Source organism: Sapajus apella, unplaced genomic scaffold (genome assembly GCF_009761245.1).
Source record: "Sapajus apella isolate SASKATOON/1434 unplaced genomic scaffold, GSC_monkey_1.0 scaffold32, whole genome shotgun sequence".
NCBI lineage: Eukaryota > Metazoa > Chordata > Mammalia > Primates > Cebidae > Sapajus > Sapajus apella.
Window position 1 is genome coordinate 13,008,704 of NW_022436972.1, and position 24,294 is coordinate 13,032,997.

At 40.8% G+C, this 24,294-nt stretch overlaps 1 protein-coding gene across 2 annotated transcripts in view; it reads right to left on the minus strand.

Moving 5' to 3' along the window:
• The window catches only part of LHFPL6 (LHFPL tetraspan subfamily member 6), a 255,257-nt gene extending 245,453 nt beyond the window's left edge, over positions 1–9,804 (minus strand). For both annotated transcript variants that reach the window (XM_032294532.1, XM_032294531.1), the window contains exons 1-2: positions 9,476–9,804; positions 7,420–7,979 (exon numbers count right to left, since the gene is read on the minus strand). In XM_032294532.1, coding sequence (XP_032150423.1) covers positions 7,420–7,804 — 385 coding nt within the window. In that variant the 5' untranslated portion in view covers positions 7,805–7,979; positions 9,476–9,804. The remainder of the gene's footprint in view (positions 1–7,419; positions 7,980–9,475) is intronic.
• Between the last annotated feature and the right edge of the window lie 14,490 nt (positions 9,805–24,294).

Here is a 24,294-nt window from a genome sequence, read left to right on the forward strand (position 1 = left end):
GTTCGGAGTTCCTAAAACCATTTTTCTTTTTCCTGGTAACACCTATTGGCACACCCAGAAATTAATGTTCCTCAGAACTCACTTGAGGCTAATGCTTCAAAGGAGCCACAAGATCAATTCTTGTGTCATCCAAGAATAAAAGTTTTGAGTAGCTGCTTTTATTCTTTCTGATTATAACCAACACCCACAATAAGACATCCTTGCCAAGCTGGAAAGTTCAAATACAGAGCATATAATAGTGATGACTTTGTGTGGAGTGGAAATTATATGCATCTCACGATACTTATATAGAATGATATAAAGATCTTTGGAGTGTGGTTTTTGAATTATTTCGGTGGAAATGGTTATGAATTCATATTCCTCAGCTGGTTTCCTTTGTGACTAACAACTTGTTTTCACAAGACAGGTCAACAATTTGCATTTCAGTCTGTCAGTTAGTGAGGCTAACTAATTCATACTGACCATGGCCTCAGGGGTATCTGGCTACAGCTGTGTTTGCTTATAGAAACTAAGGGAAGTAAGTTAAAAATCAAATGACTCTCTAAGAAAGACTCTACCGCACCTAACGTAAATGGAGAATTGAACCATGTCAAAAACCAATCTAAATAACTCTAGGGAAAAAAAGTTGCATAGCTGCTAATAATAAGTTCAGGTGTAATGGAAAACTCTACATTCCACTATTTTAAGACTTATTATTATCACTATTTTTACTTCAAAAATACAATGTTAAGAAGTAAAAAGCAGTAACTCAAAACAGGGAAAAACTGAGTAAATATGGCAAAAAAGAAACTAGATCTGAACCCACTCAAACAGAACATGTAGCAGCAACATCACCTTCCTGCAGGATGGAGGAGGAAACACATAGCACTGGGAATGATGGTGGGTTTGCAATTTGCAGCCGGAGTCATACATCAAAATACAGTCCTCATCTAAGTATAGTATGGAAAATATTGCATTCTTTTTTATGAGTGTATATACAAGGCTAACCATCACCTAAGTGTAAGGTCTTCTAGGCTGACTGACAGCACCATAGACTACGCCATGGTAACCTCTGTGACCTACACGTACACTCCAGATGAGTTCCTGGAACTAGAAAGTCTGAAGTAACTGGAAAACCACAAAAGGAAAAGAAATGACCAACCCCTGCAGTGCCTAATTAACTCTGAGACATTCTTTTATTGTTCCTTATTCCTGCCTCAACTGATAAGGCAATTAGACTTTGTAACTGACTTCAGTCAACGTTGTGACTCCAGAACCTGCGACCCCCACTTTCATCTTGCAAAAGTTGCCTTGAACTGTAACTTCTGTAACTTTCCACTGCCTACCCCAAACCTATAAAACCAACTCCTAACCCTTCACCCTCCACTGACTCTCTTCAGACTCAGCACGCCCACACCTGGGTGAATAAACAGCCATGTTGCTCATACAAATCCTGTTTAGGGGGTCTCTTCATTCAGAGCACATGTTTTAACACTAAGGTCTGCAAGCAATATAAAAGCAAAACCGACATTAAAACCATCTGGTCCTATACCAATTCTGATGTTCTGCAGCACATCATTCTGATGTGCAGGTCTGCACATCACCCACAAAATGACTGCTACAGAGGTAATGATGATTCACTCTAAGCTTAACAGTTGGGTACATCTACACCCCAATACTAGTACAATATGAGGTTTTAAGCAAATAAAATTAGTTTGTGTTTCTCCAGATATGGTCTGTGAACCATCTGTGTCTAGAACACCTGGGGAGTTTGTCCAAAGTGCTCCCTGGCCCCACCCAGACCTTCCCAGCAGTCTCTCTGGGGTTAGGCCTTGGACTTCCCACATGGAATAAGCTCTCTGATGAGTTTTAAGCCCGCTAGAGAGTTAAATGAACATTGTATTAAGGCTGGATGCAGTGGCTCACACCTGTCACCCCAGCACTTTGGGAGGCTGAGGTGGGCAGATCACCTAAGGTCAGGAGTTCAAGACCAGCCTGGCCAACAAGGTGAAACCCTGTCTCTACTAAAAATACAAAAGTTAGCTGGGCATGGTGGCAGGTGCCTGTAATCCCAGCTACTAGGGAGGCTGAGGCTGGTGAATCACTTGAACCCAAGAGGAGGAGTCTGCAATGAGCTGAGATCACACCATTTTTTATTCTTCAACATCCTTGCCTTTAACAAATCCAGAGCTTAGGGTACATGTTCTCTCTGATGCTCAGTAAGCTGTCTGTAGTATATCTCCCTTTCTTTTTTTTTTTTTTTTTTTTTTTGAGGCAGAGTCTTGCTCTGTCACCCAGGCTGGAGTGCAGTGGCTCAATCTTGACTCACTACAACCTTGGCCCCCTAGGTTCAAGTGATTCTCATGCCTCATCTTCCAGAGTAGGTGGAACTATAGGCACATGCCACCATGTCTAGCTAAATTTTGCATTTTTAGTGGAGACAGGGTTTCATCATGTTGCCCAGGCTGGTCTCAAGCTCCTGACCTCAGGTGATCTGCCTGCCTAGGCATCCCAAAGTGCTGGGATCACAGGCATGAGCCACTGCGCCCAGCAGGCATCTCCCTTTCACTCCTTCCTGGCTGGCAAAGCCACACTCCCACTGTTTTACCATGTAGGCCTGCACCTCAAGCTTGCTCCTCAGTGTTCACGGTTGTCATGAAAGGCATGGTCTATGGCCCTAGGAAGTATGACCACTGGCCAAGAGTTTATCACCTTCTTCCCCAAAGATGCTGAAGACCAGGAGATCTTTTCATTAGTCAAAGCTGATTCAAGTACCATTCTACCTAGCAGGAGAAATTCAGAAGGACTGGCTCCTAGGGTGCCCTTCTGGCCTAATATTTTGTGTTTCCAAGATATATATGCCTGTACAGAGCTGGCCAAGGGCTGGCTGTCTGGGACCATCCCTATGGTCTATGGTATGGCCTTCATCTCTTCCAATTCAAAACTTCTTACTGAAAATCCACTGCATGCAAACTTCAGAAGTTGTATTAAGGCTTTATTTTGAATTCTCCATATATAAAATCTTGTGTCTGGTATAAGAAAATGGTAAATAAAATTTTGTATGTAATGCATATATTATAACATGTATACATATGTATGTATAGAATATGTATTGAGAGAGGATTCCAGACAATTTGTTGTGACAAGAACTAAGAGAAATGGAACAAGAATGTGCTAAATCAACAGCAAACTACAGAGGTAGAGCTCCTTTATGGTACAATTTTAGAAAGGATTATAGCAGATTATGATGCAACTACACTTTAATTCAGTTCTAAAAGTAAGCCAGAAGTTGCATTTTCTTAAATAGGAAATGGTTAACTTAGAAAATAGTTCTCAAGATGTGGTCTCTAAACCAGCAGCATCAGCATCACCTGAGAACGTGTTAGACGTGCAAACTATCAGGTACCCCAGCAAATCTACTGACTTAGAAAATCTGGGCAGGCCCCAACAATCCGTGTTTTAAAAAGTCCTGCAGGTGATTCTGATGCGAACTAGAGTTTAAAAACTGCTGGCTTAAAACTCAAGACAACTCACCTGGACCTTCTATCATAGGTTAGAGTGAGCCAAATAAAACAAGAGTATTATAGTAAATTATAAGGTATAATTTAAAAAAAAAGAGCCCTTCCTGCTTCCCCAAGTGGCCTAAGAAGTCCCTACATTTCTTAAAATTAGAGCAACTGCTTTCAGTTAAAACACTATCACAGAAAGCCACTATGCCCATTAATACGCCAACACTCATTATTTAGCTATTACTCAGCTGTCACTTGGCAGAGAGCTTGGATATAAAGAAAAGCATAACGTGGCATATCATATGGCAGGTCAGATTTACAATAAAGCAAGGGAAGGAGAGTCCCAAGCATCTCCCTCAAGGCATGAAAGACAGGCCCAGGTGGAGCTCTACAGTAAGGAGACTATGAAAAGGCAAAGATGCCTTCACAACACAGAGCAAGGGATGCTCAAAGAAACATTCTGACATCATTACTGTCTTCAGCAGTACTTAATTATCAATTAGTTGAGATGATCTCCTCCGGCTTCTTAGAACAGTTTCTAAGCTGGAAAGGTAATGGTTTGCTGCTGATTAGCATTCAACACACATTTCACATGTATATATGACCAATGTTCAAACCAAACATGGAATAATATAAATCCGGGACTCTCCTTGGTACTTCCTCATTAGTGCACCAGCAGTTTCTTAAGATGAAATGTACGCATTCAGATTCTAACATTTGCAAGAACCACCTGAGAGAACTTACAAATACACTTAATATGTCTTTACAACGTTCTTACATGTACCATTTACAGAGCATGTAAATCTTACTAATATGTGCACCAAAAAGTTTGATATTAATGTTTAAAAATTCTGTTAAAATCCTTAATGACTAAAATGGCATTTGAAAGCACAAAATTTTATATTCAACAATCAAAAACTTTAAAGCCTGTATTATCTCCCAGCACCCTTACCACACTATATACATGTTAACATTTTTATTTTACATTGTATTTTCCAAAGCCTTTCTATACGCATTTTAAAAAATCAGTTGAGGGTAAAACTCAACCCACACTAGTTCTTTAAAGTTAGGACATAAACATACCTTATAATATGAAATGGAGATAGCAGCAATTAACGTTTCTGTACAGGTTACCACAGGAAAAGTGACAGTCATTGACTCCTTGAGAGATTCCAACTTTAGGTAGAAAATACCCATGTACAGTAGCCCAATTTTACACAGCTCCATCAGTTGACAGCTGACATTTTAACCTCTAACCAATCACAGCAAAAAGATTCAGAATTAATTTTGACATTTTGTCCTTTAACTTGTCCCATAGTACTGCAGGGGTTTTACTGCCTGATGTTACACCATATGTGCAAACTCTAGACACAGCAGGCGGGGTTAAGCAGGATGCCTCTGTATTTTGCCATTCTCCTGCTTCCTGTTGTTTCTGGAGCAACCTAACTTTAGCTAAACATAACCCTCCTGGGCATATCAATTTTAGCAGGAGAATCTGCCTCATAGCAAAGTTCCCTGTAAGTTGATTACATTTCTGAAGCATGGCAGTCTATGAGATTCGTATAACTTACTGGTTTGGCATCCTGCAGAGTCTTTATGAAACCCAACTCATCATAGAAAAAATTTATTAAAATAAAATAAGTTTTTGTGAATAAAAACCTAAACAATTACGAAATGAATAACCTAGGGAATTCTTTTCGAAGCTTTTTTTTTTCTTTTTTTTTTTTTTTTGTCATCTGGTCTCCCATTAAGTAACAGTGATAACACCAGATTCTTTAAAACCTTTTCCTCTATTTCAAGCTATTTTTTAATTCTAAATTTGCTATTATCTTTAGTAACGGGTATGTTTACTTGTGCTCTCAAGAGGTGAGATTCTGAAAATCCCTCTTAGATTTTATATCCAGAATTGTTTTTGCCAGTATAAGAAACATTTTTGAGAAATGAGAGAATATCAGCTGCTACTAACAAATTATTCTCTTAGCTTGATGTCAGAAACTCTTACCAAGCCAGAGTTCATGAAAAGTACAAAGAAAAAAAACGGTTCTTTAGAAAAATATACGTATAACTTCCCCAGTTGTCTGTCCCCTTGGGTATTCTGTAAAGTAGAACATTTAGCTCTATATAATTCAAAAAAAAATCTATACATAGCTTAGAGAGGGAACCATAAATCTCATGGGTCTCAGATTCACTTCCTGTTGCCTTCCTTCATTACACGTTTAAAGGTAATCAATAAAAACTGATTTCTCTTTGTAAGCATTTTCCTTTTCTGCCAGAAATAATAGCAGGCCCTGCCCTAAAATGAAGAAAAAATGGAAAGTAATATTTACCATAAGAGGAGAAAATGAAACTGCCTAAGCATTTTTCCTGAGCCAAGTGAAACACAAACAGCAGACCAAGTTTATTCTTACAGAAAGGAATCTTAAATTCTCTTGGCATTCATTCTATTCTGAAAATCTGTGATATCAACAAGTTTTCAAACTCTGAATTTACATTTCCACTTTCAATGACAACTGCTTTAGGTTTCCTAAGGGTTTTAGCTACATACCTGTGTAAATATACATATCACATGCAAGGTTTTTGTCAGTGTTAAACACTGAAGCTGTCAAGAGAGGACAGGTAGGTTCCCCACACTGCCTTCCTGGAGGGACTAAGATGCAAAACCAATGGGAAAAAATAAATAAATAAATAAACCAACCAAATGAGAACACAATTACATCAGTAAGGAAAGAATGGACAATTCTACCTCATTTCAAAACAAAACTTTCTATCTCACTTCAAAACACAAAACTTTGCCACTTGCAAAAGCACAAGAATTAAACATTACTTAAAACATCACTTGAAAGTTTTATATTAATAATCTGAAATAATCCATTGGGGTTCTCTCATATGGGGAGACTGTCTCACAACTATTCATTTTTGTTTTTCTTCTTCTAGATTCTTCACAAAAGACTGTAAGAGAACACCAAATGGGAGAGTAACAGACCTTTACTCTGTAATGAAGCTCCAAATACATTGTATAAGTTTTCCAGGCTTCCTATTTCCTTTCACTCTGTACTATCTATGGAGGTTGTCATATTTCACCAGGGTGGACTGTAAATCAGACAAGTTCAGCCAGTCAGGTTGAAGAATGGAGGTGAAAAGCACAGTGGAAAATACATAAAGTATAATTAAAACCATATGACCAGAAATATTGAAGCAATACTTGCTGGAGGAAATCCAAGTAAAAATCAAACCTTTTCTGGTGTTAGTGAAACTACCCAGTCCGTTTGGGACAAGCACACATCATTTGTTAAATATTCCTTTTTTTTTTTTTTTCCACCGCAAGAGCACCCATGAAAGTTAAACCTAACAAGGTAATTAAGCTGATAGCTATCTTTGTAGAATAGTTAAGTTCACAGTTGTTACATAAAACTAATCTCTCATTTAAAATGGTTAACACTTACTTAAATACACAGCTTAAGATTGGGCAAGAATAAACTTTGCATCCACCAAAGTGTATTAGAGGTTCATGATAACCATGGTGGATCAAAACCCTTTTCCACTTTTCTGTTAAATCTTTACCTCTAAAGACCCAAGGAGATTAAGACAAAGATAACCTAATTGCCTATTATTGAACATAAAGAAGGAGAAGCTATGAAATCCAAACTGTCTCCCCTACTACACTGCAAACAACCTAGATGCTACTGTTTTCACATAGGTAACACTTAGCGGGCCAGTGATGTGTATGTACAGAAATTAAGGACTCTTGAAGTTGTAAAGCAATCCTGACAATAATCTTGACTTTGGCAACCTATCAGCAAAGCCATTCCAAATCTATTTTTCGTACGCATCCCAAGTGTCAATTATAATAATCTCAGTAGACAACTGAAACATAATTTTCAATATTGCTTTGGGATTCCAGTAAACAACTCAAGCTCAGCAAGTCACTTACCCCCAAGAAACTGAATCCCTCCAGCCACTCTTCCCACGGTCCTGGAGATGAGCTCGGAAACGCAGCAACCCATGAGGGCTGTAAGCGCCACCAGGAGGAGGAGGCCACAACCCAGGCCGGTCACGATAGTGCAGATCCTCCATTCTGGGCTGGGGATGCCCTGGAAGGAGGCGTAGCGCCCACATTCCTCCACCATCACCATCATCTGCCGACTCTCATCATGCACAGGATAGGAGCACCTCCGGAAGGTACCGAAGGACACAGGCTTGCCCAGCTGTGATCCCCAGAGCCAGTAAGGCATAAAGAACCCCACGCAGGAGGTGGCAGCACAAAGAAAAGAGAGCAAAGCCCAGATTACTCCCGTACAAGTCAGGCTGGATGCCATCTCTCACCAGACAGGGCAATGAGGACCCCCAAGTAAATGTTCAGGGACTGCAGGAGTGAATGAAGGTGTGAAATCACCAGGGATCCACAGGTAATCCACAGTTCCGTAACGCAGAATAGATCTTCAGTCTTACTGGGCATCAACTTTCCATCCTGTGTACTAAGGATGATGGTCCCTGATAAAACAACAGGAAACATTAAAAGTTAAAGGCATTGAGAGAGGCGATATCACTGTCTCAGACAGTCTACAATCTTCAGTTAACAAACATTGAGACTTGCCTCAACACTTTGAAAGTGGGAAGAACCAATTCTCCTTATGAGCTTCTCCATAACTCAATTTTTGTCAAACCAGCTCAAAGCTTTTTCATGTCCTTACCTCCTATAAATGTTCCCAAATTAACTCTGACAGCTATTTTACTTAAGGAAATGCCTGATTTTTATTTGACAGGCCAATGAATTCATTCTATATATTATATACTCACATTAAAAGTAATGTAGTATTTTCACTGGCAATAAACAATTAAAATAAAATGAACCATGCCATGGTTTCTTTCCTTGTTGGCTTGCAAGTTCGTGCTCATAGTTTTTTGCAACTTTTCTGTGTCTCTTTAAGGGTACATTAACTCCCTGCATGAGCCAAACAAAATAATTAGGATAATTTTTTACAATTGCAGAGTACCATAAATTTAACAAACATTATGGTCTGCGGAGGCACATACAGTACAGAACTATTACCAGACACACTGTACTCATTCAGCAGCGTTTCAGGATTTCTTTAGTCTTAACATCTTCTAGTGTAAAAGAATGCCTGTGCATGACTTATTTTGGGTCTGTAATTTTGATTCATTGATTGGAATCATTTCTCCCACTGAATGATTGTCTAAGCTGAACAGCAAACCATACTTCCCAGTATTCTACATCAAAGCCCAGTCATCCGAATGGTTCCAGAGGCATTTACTTCCACCCCAGTCTTTCAAAGAGTTCCTTAACCATTTCTTGCATTTTCTATAAAGACGTGAATACAGAAGCACACAGCCCATCCACCCTAGAATTCCACCTCCAGGACTCCTAACTCCAGCTTTCAGGGTCCACAGCAAATTCCCCCATTTCTTCACCTCGCCCCTACCCTTTTTTTTTCTCTAACCACCGCCCATTTTCAGTTCTGGATGTCACTCAAAAGGGAGGTCCAGTCACTCCTTTTTTTTTTTTTTTTTTTTAATCTTGTCAACTGCAGTCAGTGGCTGAAGTTGATCTATCTGGGCCACGAGGCCGGGGAAGAGCAGCAGGGGGTGGCGTGGGGGCGGGGGGCCCCCATTTCCAACTGTGGTGAGGCGCCCTCGCCAAGACAAGCCCATATTTAGCCCCCTGCCACTGCCTCCCCGAGCCACCCCACCCACGGAGACACACAATGATCCCTCCATTCTAAAAGGGGGCAGGAGGCATTTTCCAGCCGGCTGTGGGCGAAGGGAGGGGATAAGGATGGGAAGGCAGCACCCCCCGGAGGCAGACGCCGAGAGCGGACGCGGCGGGCAGGGAGAGCCGACGGATCCGCCGAGCTCAGGAAGTCCGGAGCCCGGGCGGGTGCAGCCCAACTCCGGCCCCGGGGCAGAGAGGGAGCCCAGGAGAGAGCAGCGGCGCCCACGCCCACGGGGCAGCCGAGCGCTTTACTTACATGGCTGGCGGGCGGCGGCCAGCTTCCCTCCCGCGTCCCGGGCGCACACACAACTTGCTGTCCTTCCCGGGCGGGAACATCCACGGCAGACCAGACCGTCCTGCCCTTCTTCGCCTCGGTCCCTAACCGCCGCAGAGCCCGACCTGGAGGAGCAGGGGTTGGCAGGAGGCGGGGGGTCTCCAGAGGCCGGGCTGGCACCCGCGGAGACCCGCACTCAGGCGAGTCCGCGGCGGCGGCTCTGGCGGAGCGCTGCGGCCGTGCGCGGGCGCCGGGAATCGCACGCAGAGCAGCGGAGCTCCCTTTGGCAGGCGCGGCACGCACCGCCTCCTCCCCTCCGCGGCCAGGCCCTCCTCCTTCTCCAGTCCCCTCCCCTCGCGCCTCGGGGAACTCCGGCTGACAGACCCGGGACGCGCCGGGACGTTCCTGGAGCGCCGGGCTGGGAGGAGGCGCGCCCCGCCGTTCGCTGGGGTCCAGACCAACCCCCGGGGGCGGCTTTCGCGGCTCCTCCCCTCGCCTCGAGCCCGCTCGCGCCCCCTCTCCCTGCGTCTCATTCAAAGCTGAGAGTGGGGGAGACAGACGCACGGAGAAGTACGGGAGTAAGTTGCTTGTCTTCCTGGGCCACGCCGAGGGGCCGAGGAAGAGGACACACGTTCCCTGATGGCTTTTCTGGGCTTACTGTTCGGGTTTTAAGCTCCAGTTTTCCTGCCGCCTTTAGAAGAAGCCGTAGACGGGAAGGAGGGCCTTGAAGAGTGGGTGAAGTGGCCTTTTGAGCTTTCAGGAGGCTCTTGAGAAGTGGTCACTTGGGAAGGCGGTGAATGGGGCGGTCGTGGGCTTGGGAATTAGAGCACAGCAGAGGGCCTAAGGGTCATGTATAGCATGGGAGCAGAAACCTTTCCAGACGAGCCGGTGAGAAGGCAGGGGAGGACCTCTAGCGAGCATCGCCCAAACGATACCCTCTTTCAAAGGGCTGTCTCTCTCCTCTCTTGCTCGGGGCTCTCTCACTCTTTCTCTCTCCCTCCCTCCCTCCCTCGCTTCCTGTCCCTTCACTTTCTCCCTCCCTGCTGCTGCATCCCGCCTCCTGATCAATTTTGCAATCTATTCCATCATTTGATTTCTTTTCTGAGAAACAACTGATTTTTAGTTCCCTCTGGACTTGATGTTTTTCCACTTGCCATTAGCACTAACCCCTTTAGAAGTTTAGAGCTAGATTCAGTAGATGACTGTGGGAGTCTCTGCTGAACACAGTATTTTAAGAAGTATGCCATCTGGGAATAGCAGTTTTTGAAGTAGATAGTTTCCCAGATATAGTGTTTGTGAGGTGCCTTTTTAGAGGAGTTGAAAGTAATAACTGGGAAGATATATATTTCATAGCAGATTTCCAGACTGCACCATTTTGATTAGCCCTGATGGTGTTCATTTTTCCCACAACGACAGCTGGAGATATGTGTTCTTTTATTATTTTGAAAGATCTTAAGTGATTGGTTCCAAGCCTTTTGAGGTCATAGGTCTTTTTTAAAAATATGATGAGACTGATGAGGCTTCCAGAAAGAAAAAAAAAAGCACATACATACAAAGCTTTACCACAGTGATTCTGAAGAAGGAAAAGGATATTTGGCAAGATCTGAAGATAATGTTGATTATCATTACCCATGGCTGGGGAGTACTACTGGCAACTAGTGCGTAAAGACCCAAGATCCTGCTAAATACAGTGCACAGGACAGTCCTCAAAATTACCTGGCCCAAAATGTCAATTATTTGAATGAAATATCAGGTGGTTTCCATTCCCTTAAAGCCCATCCATGATTCCCACATTCAGAATCCCCAATTTAAGTGTGTTTGTTTTTGTTTAGTTTAAGCTGTTTTAACTCTTTTTGTACAAATCACCAGTTACTGGGCTCAGTGACAGCATAAGAATAATTGGTCTGACTTCCAGTTAGGTACCACACCCTTAGTTATTACACAGAGGCTCCATACCTATATAATGTGATGGTGGAAGATATGATCATAAAAGACAAAATAATAATAGGGAGAATCAGAGTCACCTCCATACAACCTGCTGGGGAAATTGCTCTCAAACACTTTCTCAAGCTTTAAGCACTTGAGCTGGCTGGAGAGATATTAATAATAATCGTGGTTACCACAGAATGACTCCTTGCTGTGTGTTAGTGCGTTAAGATTTCTTAATAGATTACTTATCCGGTCCTCAAAAAAGAAAAGAAAAACTATGATGAAGGAACAATTATTATTTTACAGCAAGGATAAGAAGTAATTTGCCCAAAATTTACAACTAAGTGACTTAAAAAAAAAATCTCATTATTTGCACTCTATTAAGCAAAGTAAATGCTATCACAGATTCTGCCTAAAATGAAAAAAAAAAAAAAATGATGGAAGAGGCCAAATTTTAAAAACCTGTCAGGATGCAGTATCAATTATTTGTGAAAGTATAATACTGCAACTCAAATTTCTAACTTAAATGAGTGAATTTAGACAAATGGTGATCTTTCTGAGCCTAAGTTATCTCATTGTTGAAAAGAGATTGGAATAGATTATTTTAACTTTTTTTTTTTTAAGTTCACAACTTTCAGCATCATGGTTATATAGGTACTCTTATCTTTGAGAAGGAATTTAAAGATCATCTAATCTTGTTCAGGTATGTAATTTTATAGCTGAGGAAAGAGACTCAAAATTCTTCCAGTGTCTTACCCAAATCTGAGGGAAGAATCCACATATCTTGATTTCTCTTTCTAATTATCTTACTAAACTATAAAATCTTCTGAATTACTCCTTATGTTCTTCCATGCACACTTTCTAAGCAAAATGCATTATAATTTATTTAAGTCCCTTTGCATTAAATTTGCACCTTTAAAGGACCATTAAATTACTTCACAGCCAGAAGTTCCCACATAGCAGACGCTGCTTATAACACTTAGTCCAGGCTTGGGTTTCCAGTATGTTTGGATAGTAGCCTCATTGAGTCACAAGATGAGATCATGAATGCAAAAGTATATGGAAAGCTATAAAGTGTTTATGACAACACTCTTGGTTGGCTTCCTAACGTTAATTCACAATCCCCTCTCCCTTCTCACCAGATACTCCCTAAAAGAAAATAATGGTCACGTGATCCTGCTCTAGCCAATTAGTTCACTAAGGAGGCCTCTGGGGAAGATTGTATTCTCTGATAAAATAAGGAGACGTGAGAGAATAGTTCTCTCACCAACATGACTGTCTTTGGGCCCATTCTTGAAGGATGAGGTGTTTGGAGCTCCGACAGCCTTCCTGTAACCAGATGGGGGATCACAGAGACATAATCCCAGTGATCTAACATTGTAGGGCTTCTCACCTCCATTTGAATTCTTTCAAAAGTAAATTACAGATTGTTAATATGGTTTAAATCACTGTGAGTTGAATTTTCTCCTTTTTGTAGCTGAAAGCATTCCTAATTGATAAAGCATGGTATAGATAAGACATGTTCAATATGTCTTATCTATAATATATATCAGTGAACACTGTATCTCATTGCTTGGCAATGTCGACAGATACTCAATAATCAAACAGTAATTGTGGGATTTAATGAACAAATCAATATCATTGTGATTATTATCCTTTTTCTAATACAGCCTACAGACTGGATGTTTAATTTTTAAACAAATGGTATGCTATGTGAAATTAAGGAAGGAGCATAATAATGAAATATAGAGAACGTAATGAAATCAATCACTTCTGACCATTGGCGAGAGATTGGAAAGGGATTTTGTATGTTCACAATTGTGGCAAACGCTATAGTTTGGCTGATAGATACCATTCCCAACTCACTTCTTTTATACTGTTAACACCTACGGAAGCAGTGAAAGCTAAACTCTCCATTTCCCAGCCTCCCTTGAAATTTGAAGGCAATGAGTGGTATTATGATATATATTAATTTTTGTCTACAGTTCCTGGCTCCCAATACCTCTAGCCCCTGTTACAGTATTTTGTTATAATGGTGGGTGTGTTAGGCCTCAGGAGCAGACCTTAAGAAACAACCTCTCTAACCTGCTTCTGCCCTCCTTTCACCTGCCCCAAGGCAGGACTCTAATCTTTTCCCCTCCTTTCTGACTGTGAGTCTTAGGACCTTCCCCTGAGAGGGACCCGCCCCATATCCTGAGGGAAGGAATGGTAACATCCTGAAGCTTCCATAAAAACCCAAGAGGGCTGGCGCAGTGACTCCTTCCTGTAAGCCCAGCACTTTGGGAGGCCGAGGTGGGCGGATCACCTGAGGTCAGGAGTTCAAGACCAGCCTGGCCAACATGGTGAAACCCTGTCTCTACTAAAAATACACAAATTAGCTGGACGTGGTGATGGGCACCTGTAGTCCCAGCTATTTGGGAGGCAGGAGAATCACTGCCTGGGTAGCGGAGGTTGCAGTGAGCCGAGATCATGCCACTGCACTCTAGCCTGGGCAACAGAGACAGACTCCATCTCAAAAACAAAACTAAACAAAACCAAGAGGACCGGACGTTCCTGGAGGATGGTGTGCCCCAGGAAGGTACGGAAGCTCCACATCCTTTCCCCACACCTTTCCCTGTAAATCTCTTCATCTGCATCCTTTGTAATATACCTTTATAATAAACTGGTAAACAAAAGTGTTTCCCTGAGTTCTGTGAGCTGCTCCAGCAAATTAATTGAACCCAAAGAAGGGTCATTCGAACCCCAACTTGAGGCCAGTTAGTCAGAAGTTCTGAAGGTCTAGACTTGCGACTAATGTGGCGGACAGGGGTAGCCTTAGGGACGGAGGCCTCAGTCTGAGGGATCTGATGCCATCTCCAGGTAGACATTGCTAGAACTGAACTGGTGGACACCTAGCTGGTGTCTGCTGCAGAGTTGATTGCTTGTTTGCTGGAGGGGAAATATCCCATGTACCCTGGAGTCACAGAAGTCTTCTGTGGTGATTGTTAGTGTGTTGTTGTGAAAGCAGAGGATAAACCTGGTTAAAGACTCCAGAAACACCCTTTAACAGTACCGGCCATTGAAGGGTGCTGGTACCATCACCTCCACTTCTTCTTTCTTCCAGCCCAGAGAATGGATGTGATAGCACCTCGAAGCACAGCATTCATTGTGCAGCCATGTGGTGACAGGCATGAGGAGGAAAGCCAGCACACGAACCATGGTGGAACGAAGTGGTGAAAAGAGTCTTCCTCTTCACTATCTGATCTAAGCTCTTTGCACTTCTCGGGGTAAGATCAATAACCCTCACCTGGTTAAGTCACTGCTGTTACTTGCTACACTATTCATACCAACTGTTCTGTTACAAGAGGCCAGCACCACAACAAAGACACAGAGCATGGGGACATGAAACAGAACCAGGAAAGAACGTAACAGTGTCGAGGGAGAATTTATTCTCAAGCAAACGGTGGCTGTGGAGGCATTCATTGTCCACAATGTGTATTGCAGAAGATGGACCCTCCTTTGAGTGTGGCAATAGAAACAGGAACAGCTATCAAAATGGTTTATAAAATGTTTCTTCTTAAAGGCTCAACTTTGATCAATTCAGAGAGGCAGAAATTCTCAGCATTATGAAATAGCCTGATACAAAAAGCTTCCCCTTAAATACAAACCAGCAAGAGAGAGATGCAGGCAGGTGGGAGGTCCAAATGAGAACCAGTAGATAACAAAAGAGAGCCTGTAAGAAGGAGCAGGGAGGAGAGATTTTTCCTTAACTTCTCCTGGATGTGGAGCTCATCTTTTCTTTGCCGATGAAAAAATATGTGATTTGTTCCTCAACACATGCTGTGAGATATCCCAAGAAATGCCCTGCCAGCTGAAAACCTGCAATCACGGTTCTCAGCACAAATACAGTGAATGAGGTTTAAAAAACATAGTTTGAGATCATGATAAGTTCACCCGTTCTGCCATTTCCTTCCTCCCTTCTTTTCTAAATTGCCTTTCCTTTCACAAATCCCTTCTTAAGACTAATTTAAAGGGGTATTGCTACGATCTGTTACTGCATTGAATCCATTCCATACATGGGGGAAAAAAATCTCAAAGGACAGTGATCTCTCAGGTTTCCTGGACTCCATCTCCAGTAGTGTATGAGTGAGATAGTGTATTGCTTTTAGAATGCTAACTCTCCTATTTGTATGCATATATTTACCATAGCTATCCCAATATCCTATTAAATCAGAGTTGCCCATTTCATTTTCAGTGAACTTTCTTTCATGTGTTTGATAGACTCAAGACACCCCCCCACCCCACAGAAATTGTATTTGTCTAGTTCATACTATTTCTAAACATAATGATTTGTATGAATAAATTCCCCAGCAGCTCTCATGGAAATGAGGTAGACACAGTCTGTGACCTGCTCCCAGTAGTGCTGTCTGCATTATTCATTTAAAGTTTGCAAATTACTTTGGACTATGAAGTGCCATATAGTTTCTATGTTTTATTCTTTATGAGTTAAGGTAGCATACAAATATTAAATTAATAACTTATTTATAAAGAAAAAAGTGAAGTGTTAAATCAGATTTAACATAGCAAATACTTCATATTAAACCATCAAAATTGAAAATGTCCATAATACATAATATATATATACTTTTGCTCCATGACCCGGTTTACATTTTAAAGCAGTGCATAATTATGTCTAATACTGAATCGGTACCACGCTTCTGCTGCTTTTAAGTTATTTGTTTCTTCCAGTGTCAAAAATCAGCTCTGGTTTTTATCAACATTATGACCTTAATTTTGTTTTTTTTTTTTTATTTTCCCATAATATGTGGAAAAATGAGTACTGTGGGTACTAAAGAAAGAGATAGAACATTTTATATATAATATTTGCCACCAATAAGTCTTCTAAGAAAATTCACAAAGGTTTATTTCTACAGCATTTTAAAATCTTAAGTCTCTCCAGCACCAAAATAAGATGCATTGCAAGGATCAAATGAATATAGTTTTATACATTTTAACATAATAAAATGATCATACAGGAGAAAATCAAAATTGAAAATACTTAATTGGTATTATAATACTAAAAGGGGCTTAACAAGTCCCTCTTGCATTTAATTTTCCTGAAGAAAATAATTTCATATTATAACCCTGGTAAAATGGTAGAGGGAAAATGCTTCTTCCCCAGGTCCCTGGTTTTCCTCAGGAAGAATTTTCCCTCAATGCACCTGTACTCTGTTCCCTCCTCTGAGCCCCTGGGGCAATTAGAGAATCTGGAAGAAACATCCTGTGTATACCTGGTTTGCTCTGCTCTTCACTTATGGGCAAATCCCCCACATGGGGCAGGAGGGCCCACGTGCTGCCCAGAATGCCTTCCCCATCCACACTGCTGAGACTGAGACAGGTGGACAAATCTGCTGAGCTCTGGGGTTCAGTTAGCATACCTGTTTGCCCCTCACTAAGCTATAGCCTTCAAGTTAGCCTTTATCAGGAAGAAACATGGCATTTTGTTCTCTGTCTGCCACTTTTCCCCCTCAATTAGCTCAGATTTCAGATGGGAAAGAGGAGTACCATTTATTGGCCCCCTTCAGAGACCCCAAGATGAACTAACACAGAGTGAATGTTAGCACATTCATTTAAATGTCAGTGAAATATTACTGTTTATTGATCAATGCGCTGGCCACACCAGGGTTGTACTATGGAGTCATGTGGAAAAGAGGGAGTTGTAAGGGAGGCAGATCACTTGAGGTCAGGAGTTCAAGACTAGCCTGGCCAACATGGTGAAATCCCATCTCTACTAAAATAAATATTATAAATATTATAAATAAATAAACATTGCACTCCAGCCTAGCTCATAGAGTAAGACTTCATCACAAAAAAAAAAAAAAAGAGGAACTAATTTTTAGCAGTCGGCACTGAGTTAAATTGTCAAAGATTGTATCTTAAATACTGTACTTGGTTGATTTGCCAGTCTGAGTGAATGACTGGATGAAAAGAGATGCTATTATATTTCACTACTTTTGCCTTTGAAAGATCCATGTCTCTGTGTATTAAGCAGCTAAAGAGCAAGGGCAAGGTGACAGGAGGCAGAAGGTACAGGAAGAGTAGAGTTAAGAGCAGCATTCAACATCAATCATGTCAGCAGGCAGACAGCAGAGTTGAGTAGGAGGGAGAGAGAGGGAAAGAAGGAGACAGAGATGGACAGAGAGAGGAAAGAAGATAAGGAGAGGGAAATAGAAGACTAAAATTTCGTATGCTACCCTGACTTTGAGCCTCACATGTCCCAAAGGCCTAACTTTGGGTCACCTTCACACTCTGCAGTAGCTCACTCCACTATCCAGTGAAGCCCCTGCACTTCTGCATACTCCTTGGAGAAACCCTGGTCTTTTCTCTCTGAGCTGTGGATCTCACATCTTTCTCATCTTAGAGTTACCCTATTAAATCCCAAGTAGTAACAGACTTCTTTATCTCCCAAGTAAGACCATTCCAGGTAGCAGTTTTCCTAAAAGCTTACAGGATGACAAGTGAGGGGGACTGCAGTTTGGCACTTCATAGCAATTCACCCAAAATGGAATACTGGGCTTCTTAATCCTGGAACTCCCTGCCATGGGAATTTCCCACAGGCTGCTGTCTCCTTAGGGAATTCTGCCTACTGCCAATGCGTATAGCCAGGCCAGTCCCTCCCTCCCCTCCTCCAATGACTTCTCCTGCACCCCTAGCTTCTTCTGAGTCCCTTAACACCTCTCTCTTAGGCTGCACTTGGAAAGGAAAGTCTCTGTTCTGTTCTCTGTATTGTTTGGCATTTCAGCATTCACCCTGTGTCTCCCTGTTGTTCACCCTCTGGGGTGATCATGACCAAAGACATTAGGAGAGTTTTTTTGAGTCCCACTCTTTGCCCCAGTTAAAGAACAAAGTGATCTTCCTAAAGGAAGTTAGATTTGTGTCTTTCTAAAAAATTAACTAGCTCAAATGGCAGTTTGCTTTTGAAAAACATAAAATAAACTTATTTAAATTATATTATTAGAAAGGAAACCTCTTTAAGAACAACACATTTTCATCTATTTAGCATGAATTCTATATTGCCTTAAAGAAATACGTTGAGCCAAAATGTTAAAATAAGAATCCCATGTAATTACTGGTCTAAGAAAAAGCATGTAAAATACACTGCTCAACTGCCTTCAGAGAGATCTACCTTTTCCAAAAGGAGTCAAAACTGGCTTCTGACCATCAATCAGAATGCACTGTGTTCAGGAGTGGAAGGAAACCTGAGTTCAGGGAGTCAGAAACCTGAGTTCAAACTCAGAGACTGGATCTTGGACATACTAATTATGACTCAAATATAACCTATTTACACTTAACGGTGCCTGTATCTAATAAAATTATTTACCATTCTATATGACCATTTGCCTGAGATGACATGAATCAGTTCTTTTATTCATATTAGTAAGTGGTAGAGTTTGAATTAATGATAGTGCTTGGATTGTAATGAATTTTCCTGAATGTTAAGTACTTGTTTCTTTATACCAGGCGCCTCCTAGTGGTAGAAATGCAGCAAAAAGGTGACTGAATCCAGTAATTTTTCTTCTAGGTATGAGGACACATGGTAGATTTCAGCTTAACTTTGTCTGACTTTTCTGTTAATTGATTAGCATCTCAAATGTCTTTACTCTTAACACATTAACATGGGCACAGGATTGGCTTAGCACAGGTATACTGAAAGCGGCATTAAGCCAGGAGAAGCCCACATCCTATTTTTGCTATAAGCTCCCTGTCGCTTAATTATATTTCTTCCTTTGCTTTTGTTTTCACATATGTGGCTATTATTTCTTTCATGGTCATGATTCTCAATCAGAAATTATGGAAAGGTATTTACTTCTAAGTTTTAAGTTTTTATTTACATTGCTTTTGATCTGAAAACATTGCAAGTCTTATTTCACCCTGGACATAGCTTAGAAAACAAATAATTATGGTGTAGCAAAGAGAGGAAAAACCTGATTTCCTTGATTCAAAGGAGGCTTTGAGTCTGGTTAAATAGAGAATAAACATCCGGCGTTTGATTGATGCCTTCTAACTTGCAATTTTATATGCAAAGAGACAGAAAAGAGAGAGACACAAATAGAAGCTCAATGCCACATCTAAACACAGCGGTAGAAGTCAGGAACACCCACTTCTGGGCTTGGCATAGCTGTTAAACTGTTGCTTGATTTTGGAGAAGTAACAACATAAAATGAGGAATCTGGCCATCCTTCCATTCTCTCTTTCAAACAAAGCTGTATGGTTGTCTTAGTTCCTTAGGGCTGTTACTAGGTTGGTATAAAAGTAATTGATGTTTTTGCCATTACTTTAATAGCAGAATACCACAACAGAATACCATAAATATATGTAACAGAATACTTAATACTATATAACAGAATACCATAAATCAGGGGTCTTATAAACCATAGAAATGTATTTCTTACAGTGTGAAAGGCTGGAAAATCCAAGATCAAGACACTGGCAGATTCAGTGCCTTGTGACCACCAGCTTTCTGGTTCATAGACAGCTGTCTTGTCTTGTGGTATCCTCACAAGGCAGAAGGGGTGAGGGAGCTCTCCGGGATCTCTTTTATATAAGTACCGTGTGCTAACCGATTGCACTACTGGAGCTCTTGGGATCTCTTTTATAAGGGCACTAATCCCAGTATGAGGGCCCTGTCCTCATAACCTGATCACCTCCCAAAGTCCCCACCTCTGAATACCATCACATTGGGAGTTAGGTCTCAATGTTTGAATGTTGTGAGGGATACAAACATTCCGCATATAGCAATGATTTACATAAAGTTTGTGGCATTGAGGGAACATGTTCTCTTTCCGGGTCCATGAGGTGAGGTAGTTTTAAGGGCAAGAACTTCCCAGCACCATGCCCCCCTCCCATCCCTCTTCATCCAGGAGTTTTAATGGTTTATGTTTGAATTTCAAGGGCACGGGAAGAAACTAAAAGTCATCACTCCAGCAGAAGTTCTAAGGAACTCCTTTCATTGGCCAGAGGAACTTGGGAAGGGGGGAATGTCTCCCAGGATAAATTCCCCTGCTCCTTCACCCACGCTGGATTTCCAGCTCTCTGGAATCCCCTCTCGCATGGTGGGAGCTCCCTTTTCCCTCTGGGATTTCTCCTCTGGAACCCCCTTCCACACTCTTCGTGGAAGTCTTTCTCTTCTTCTCCTTTCCTTCTCTTTTCTCTACCTCAATAAAATCACCGTTCTGCAACACTTCTTGGGTCCGATATTCACTTTTATGAGCATGTGACGTACCTGCAGTGGTCCCATCGCTTATTCTTTAAGAGGTTGGAGATCAAGAACCCACAGCATTCTCTTGGGGGAGCTGTGCCTGACCAGCACCCAAGAAAAAACCCAGTTACAGAATGAGACTGATAAAGTAATTACCAGTAGCCAATCAGGCTGGTATCAGAAAATTTTGTTAGCTACATGAGATAAGCTTTTTGAAGATTAAATAAACCACAGCAGGAATATAGGTGAATGAATGCACCACTGTGCCACTGATTAACTTTTCTCCCATTTCTTATTCATATACTACTCAGATAAAAATAATAATCTTTAATTTTTTTAAAGCCATAATAATAATTCTGTGGCACTAATCAGCACTAATCAGTGCAGGATAAGGATAGAACAATCTGATGTCAGGCTTCCAAATGTACTAATTAATCCAAACCATCAGTTTTAAATCATCTATTTCCCTACCCAGGTTCTACATAATTTCTATTCTGCCATCTTAGAAGTTATTTAGTTTAAAAAAAGCTTGATACATTCAAATCTACAGTAAATGTCTGACAAGCTCTTTTAAGATGAATTACAGGGAACAATTGATTTACCAGGTGCATGCTAAGGTCGAGACCCTAAACATAACATAGTACAATTAACCTAACTCCAATTACTTTTTTCTTTAATATTAAAAAGAATTTATTTTTTTTGTCTAGGTACTTTTCCAGATTTTCTTGGATTAAATGTTGACATGTAATAAATGTAAGTAGAAACATCAGAAATAGCATAATGATTTGCTGCTACCAAGACAGAATTGATTTGAATTTGATTTTGCCATAGAAATACCTCCTATGAGAGGAAGGCTAGCTGTAGTGTAGGACAGACAGATCTGAGCATTGCCACTCACTGGTTTTCTTATCTTAGATACGTTACTTAGTGACATGGTTTGGCTGTGTTCCCACCTCCCATTCTCTCTTCCAAACCAAGCTGTATGGTTTGTAACTCATCTTGAATTTAACTCTCACAATTCCCATGTGGAGGAACCTGGTGGGAGGTGATTGAATTATGGGAGTGGGTCTTTCCTGTGCTGTTCTCATAAAAGTGAATGAGTCTTATGAGATCTGATGGCTTTTTTATTTATTTATTTTTTTAAAGATGGGGTTTCACCATTTTGGTCAGGCTGGTCTCGAACTCCTGACCTCAGGTGATCCGCCCACCTCAGCCTCCCAAAGTGCTGTGATTACAGGCGTGAGCCACTGCACCTGGTTGATCTGATAGCTTTAAACACAAGAGTTTTCCTGTACAAGCACTCTCTCTGCCTGCTGCCATCCATGTAATACATGACTTGCTCCTCCCTGCCTCCTGCCATGATTGTGAGGCTTCTCCAGCCATATGAAACTGTAAGTCAAATTAAACCTCTTTCTTTGTAAATTGCCCAGTCTCAGGTATATCTTTGTCAGCAGTGTGAAAATGGACTAATACATTTGGCTGGTGTCTAAAACTCAATATGCTCATCTGCAAGGTAGAGATAATAATCTCTGACCATAGTGTTATTCTAAAGGCTAAACGAGATAATATATGTATTAAATATTAATACATACCTTTAGTCTAAAGGCTAAATGAGATAATATATGTATTAAAACCATGCCTGGCATGTAGTAATTGCTCAATAAATGGTGGCTACTATTGTATCAATAATAATGTTTCTCTTCTATTATTCTAGAATCAGTTAGCAAGAAATAATTCAACACATTCAAACTTACAATAAAAGTCTGACCTACCCTTTTGAGATGAATTGTTATATGAAACTAAAATGAACCTTCTTTTAAAAACATGATTATTCAACATGCAATCTATTATGTTTTCCACAGTTCCTTTTCAAAGAAAAGATAAATTCTGACCAAGCTTTTCATATAAATAAAAATGTCAGACCGAACCCTAATTTTGATGTGTTGATCAGCTTACTATATTGAACAAAACGGTAGCCAATAAAGATTTTCCAATGAACATGATCTTTGATACTTTGATACATTTTAATGAAAATCAAACAATGGAGAAGTGAGAGGAATACACATTCACTCTGAGCTCAAGAAATCTAAGAGCGAAGCCTCCAAAAGTGAGATTTTTCTTGCTCTAATTAAGTCCAACTCTAACTTTGTTTTCTTTCTCTCTCCCTATTTCTGAGTTTATTTTGACAATCCAATTTAGTAGCCACCTTAGCAGAGACAAAAATACCGGACTCACAATTTGAGGCCCAAATGGTCCTATTAAGTAACTTTAAGATGCGAAAGTGCTTTGGGTTCTATGGACCACTTTGGGTTCATTAGTACAATCTCGAAATCCTTCTTTAAAAACATTAACTCAGACATGCAATCAAAGCGCTAACTGATTTATATCAACTCTAGCTAACAATTACTTTTGAAAATGAGTTTTGTGGATAAAATACAAAACACACTAGTCTGAAAAAATATCCATGACCTTCTAATTCTTCATATTATTGTCCATATTTATCATTGCAACAATAAAGACACATCTGAGTATCAAATGTTTAAGAAAGCCTCCTGACAAAACAGTAAATTAAATGGAATATTTACCCAGGTTTCCACTAAAATAGTCTATATCAGACTTTAGAATTGATGTAAAAACACACACTGTTTTACCTTGATCAGTTTGCAGAAACTGAATACATATTACTTCTCTTATTTAGATTTTAAAATATCTTCCAGGGAAGAATTTAAATGACAGGTTTAGAATGTTGCTTCTTCAGTCTACAGCAAGAACTTAGTATTTAGGCAAAGACCCAGTAAGAGAGATGCTACACAGTCATTACTCAATAGCGACATCTGCTGATCTCCCAGGAGTACGGTTTCCCACATTAGGAAGCTCTGCTCTTTGTCACTGAGGTAGCTGGAATGACAGTCAACTCTCAGGAATAAAGAGGCTTATTCTCTAGTTTGTGGGTTTTCTAGGTCTTTAGTGACTTCATTCTCTCACCTGTGCTCTGCCTATTGGCTCAAAGACTAATCTTAGCTTTCTTACCAGAAGTTAAGCAAGTAGAGAATACAAATTGAACCTCATATCAATCAATATTGTTTCTGTTATTCAAAGGTTTAAAAGATACTGTTTCCTGGCTGGGTGCGGTGGCTCATGCCTGTAATCCCAGCACTTTGGGAGGCTGAGGTGGGTGAATCATCTGAGGTCTGGAACTCAAGACCAGACTGACCAACATGGTGAAATCCCATCTCTACTAAAAATAAAAAACTTAGCTGGGTATGGTGGTGGGCAGCTGTAATCCCAGCTACTCAGGAGTCTGAGGCAGGAGAATCACTTGAACCCAGGGAGAGCCAAGATTGTGCCATTGCACTCCAGCCTGGGCAATAAGACTAAAACTCCATCTCAAAAAGTAAAAAAAGATACTGTTTCCTTACAGAAGAATTCCAGATAATATATGTATGTATTTCCCCCTCTCCCACTGCACCAAAGAGGGAATTTATCACCCTAACCCTTGAAGATGGACTGGACTAACTGACTCACTTGCAAAGACTAGAGTATGGAAAGGGAAAAATAGTACCTTTTCAGTGGAGAAGACTGGCAGGTGCCACCTTAACCAGGTGACTCAGGTAAGCATCACCAATAATGTCAT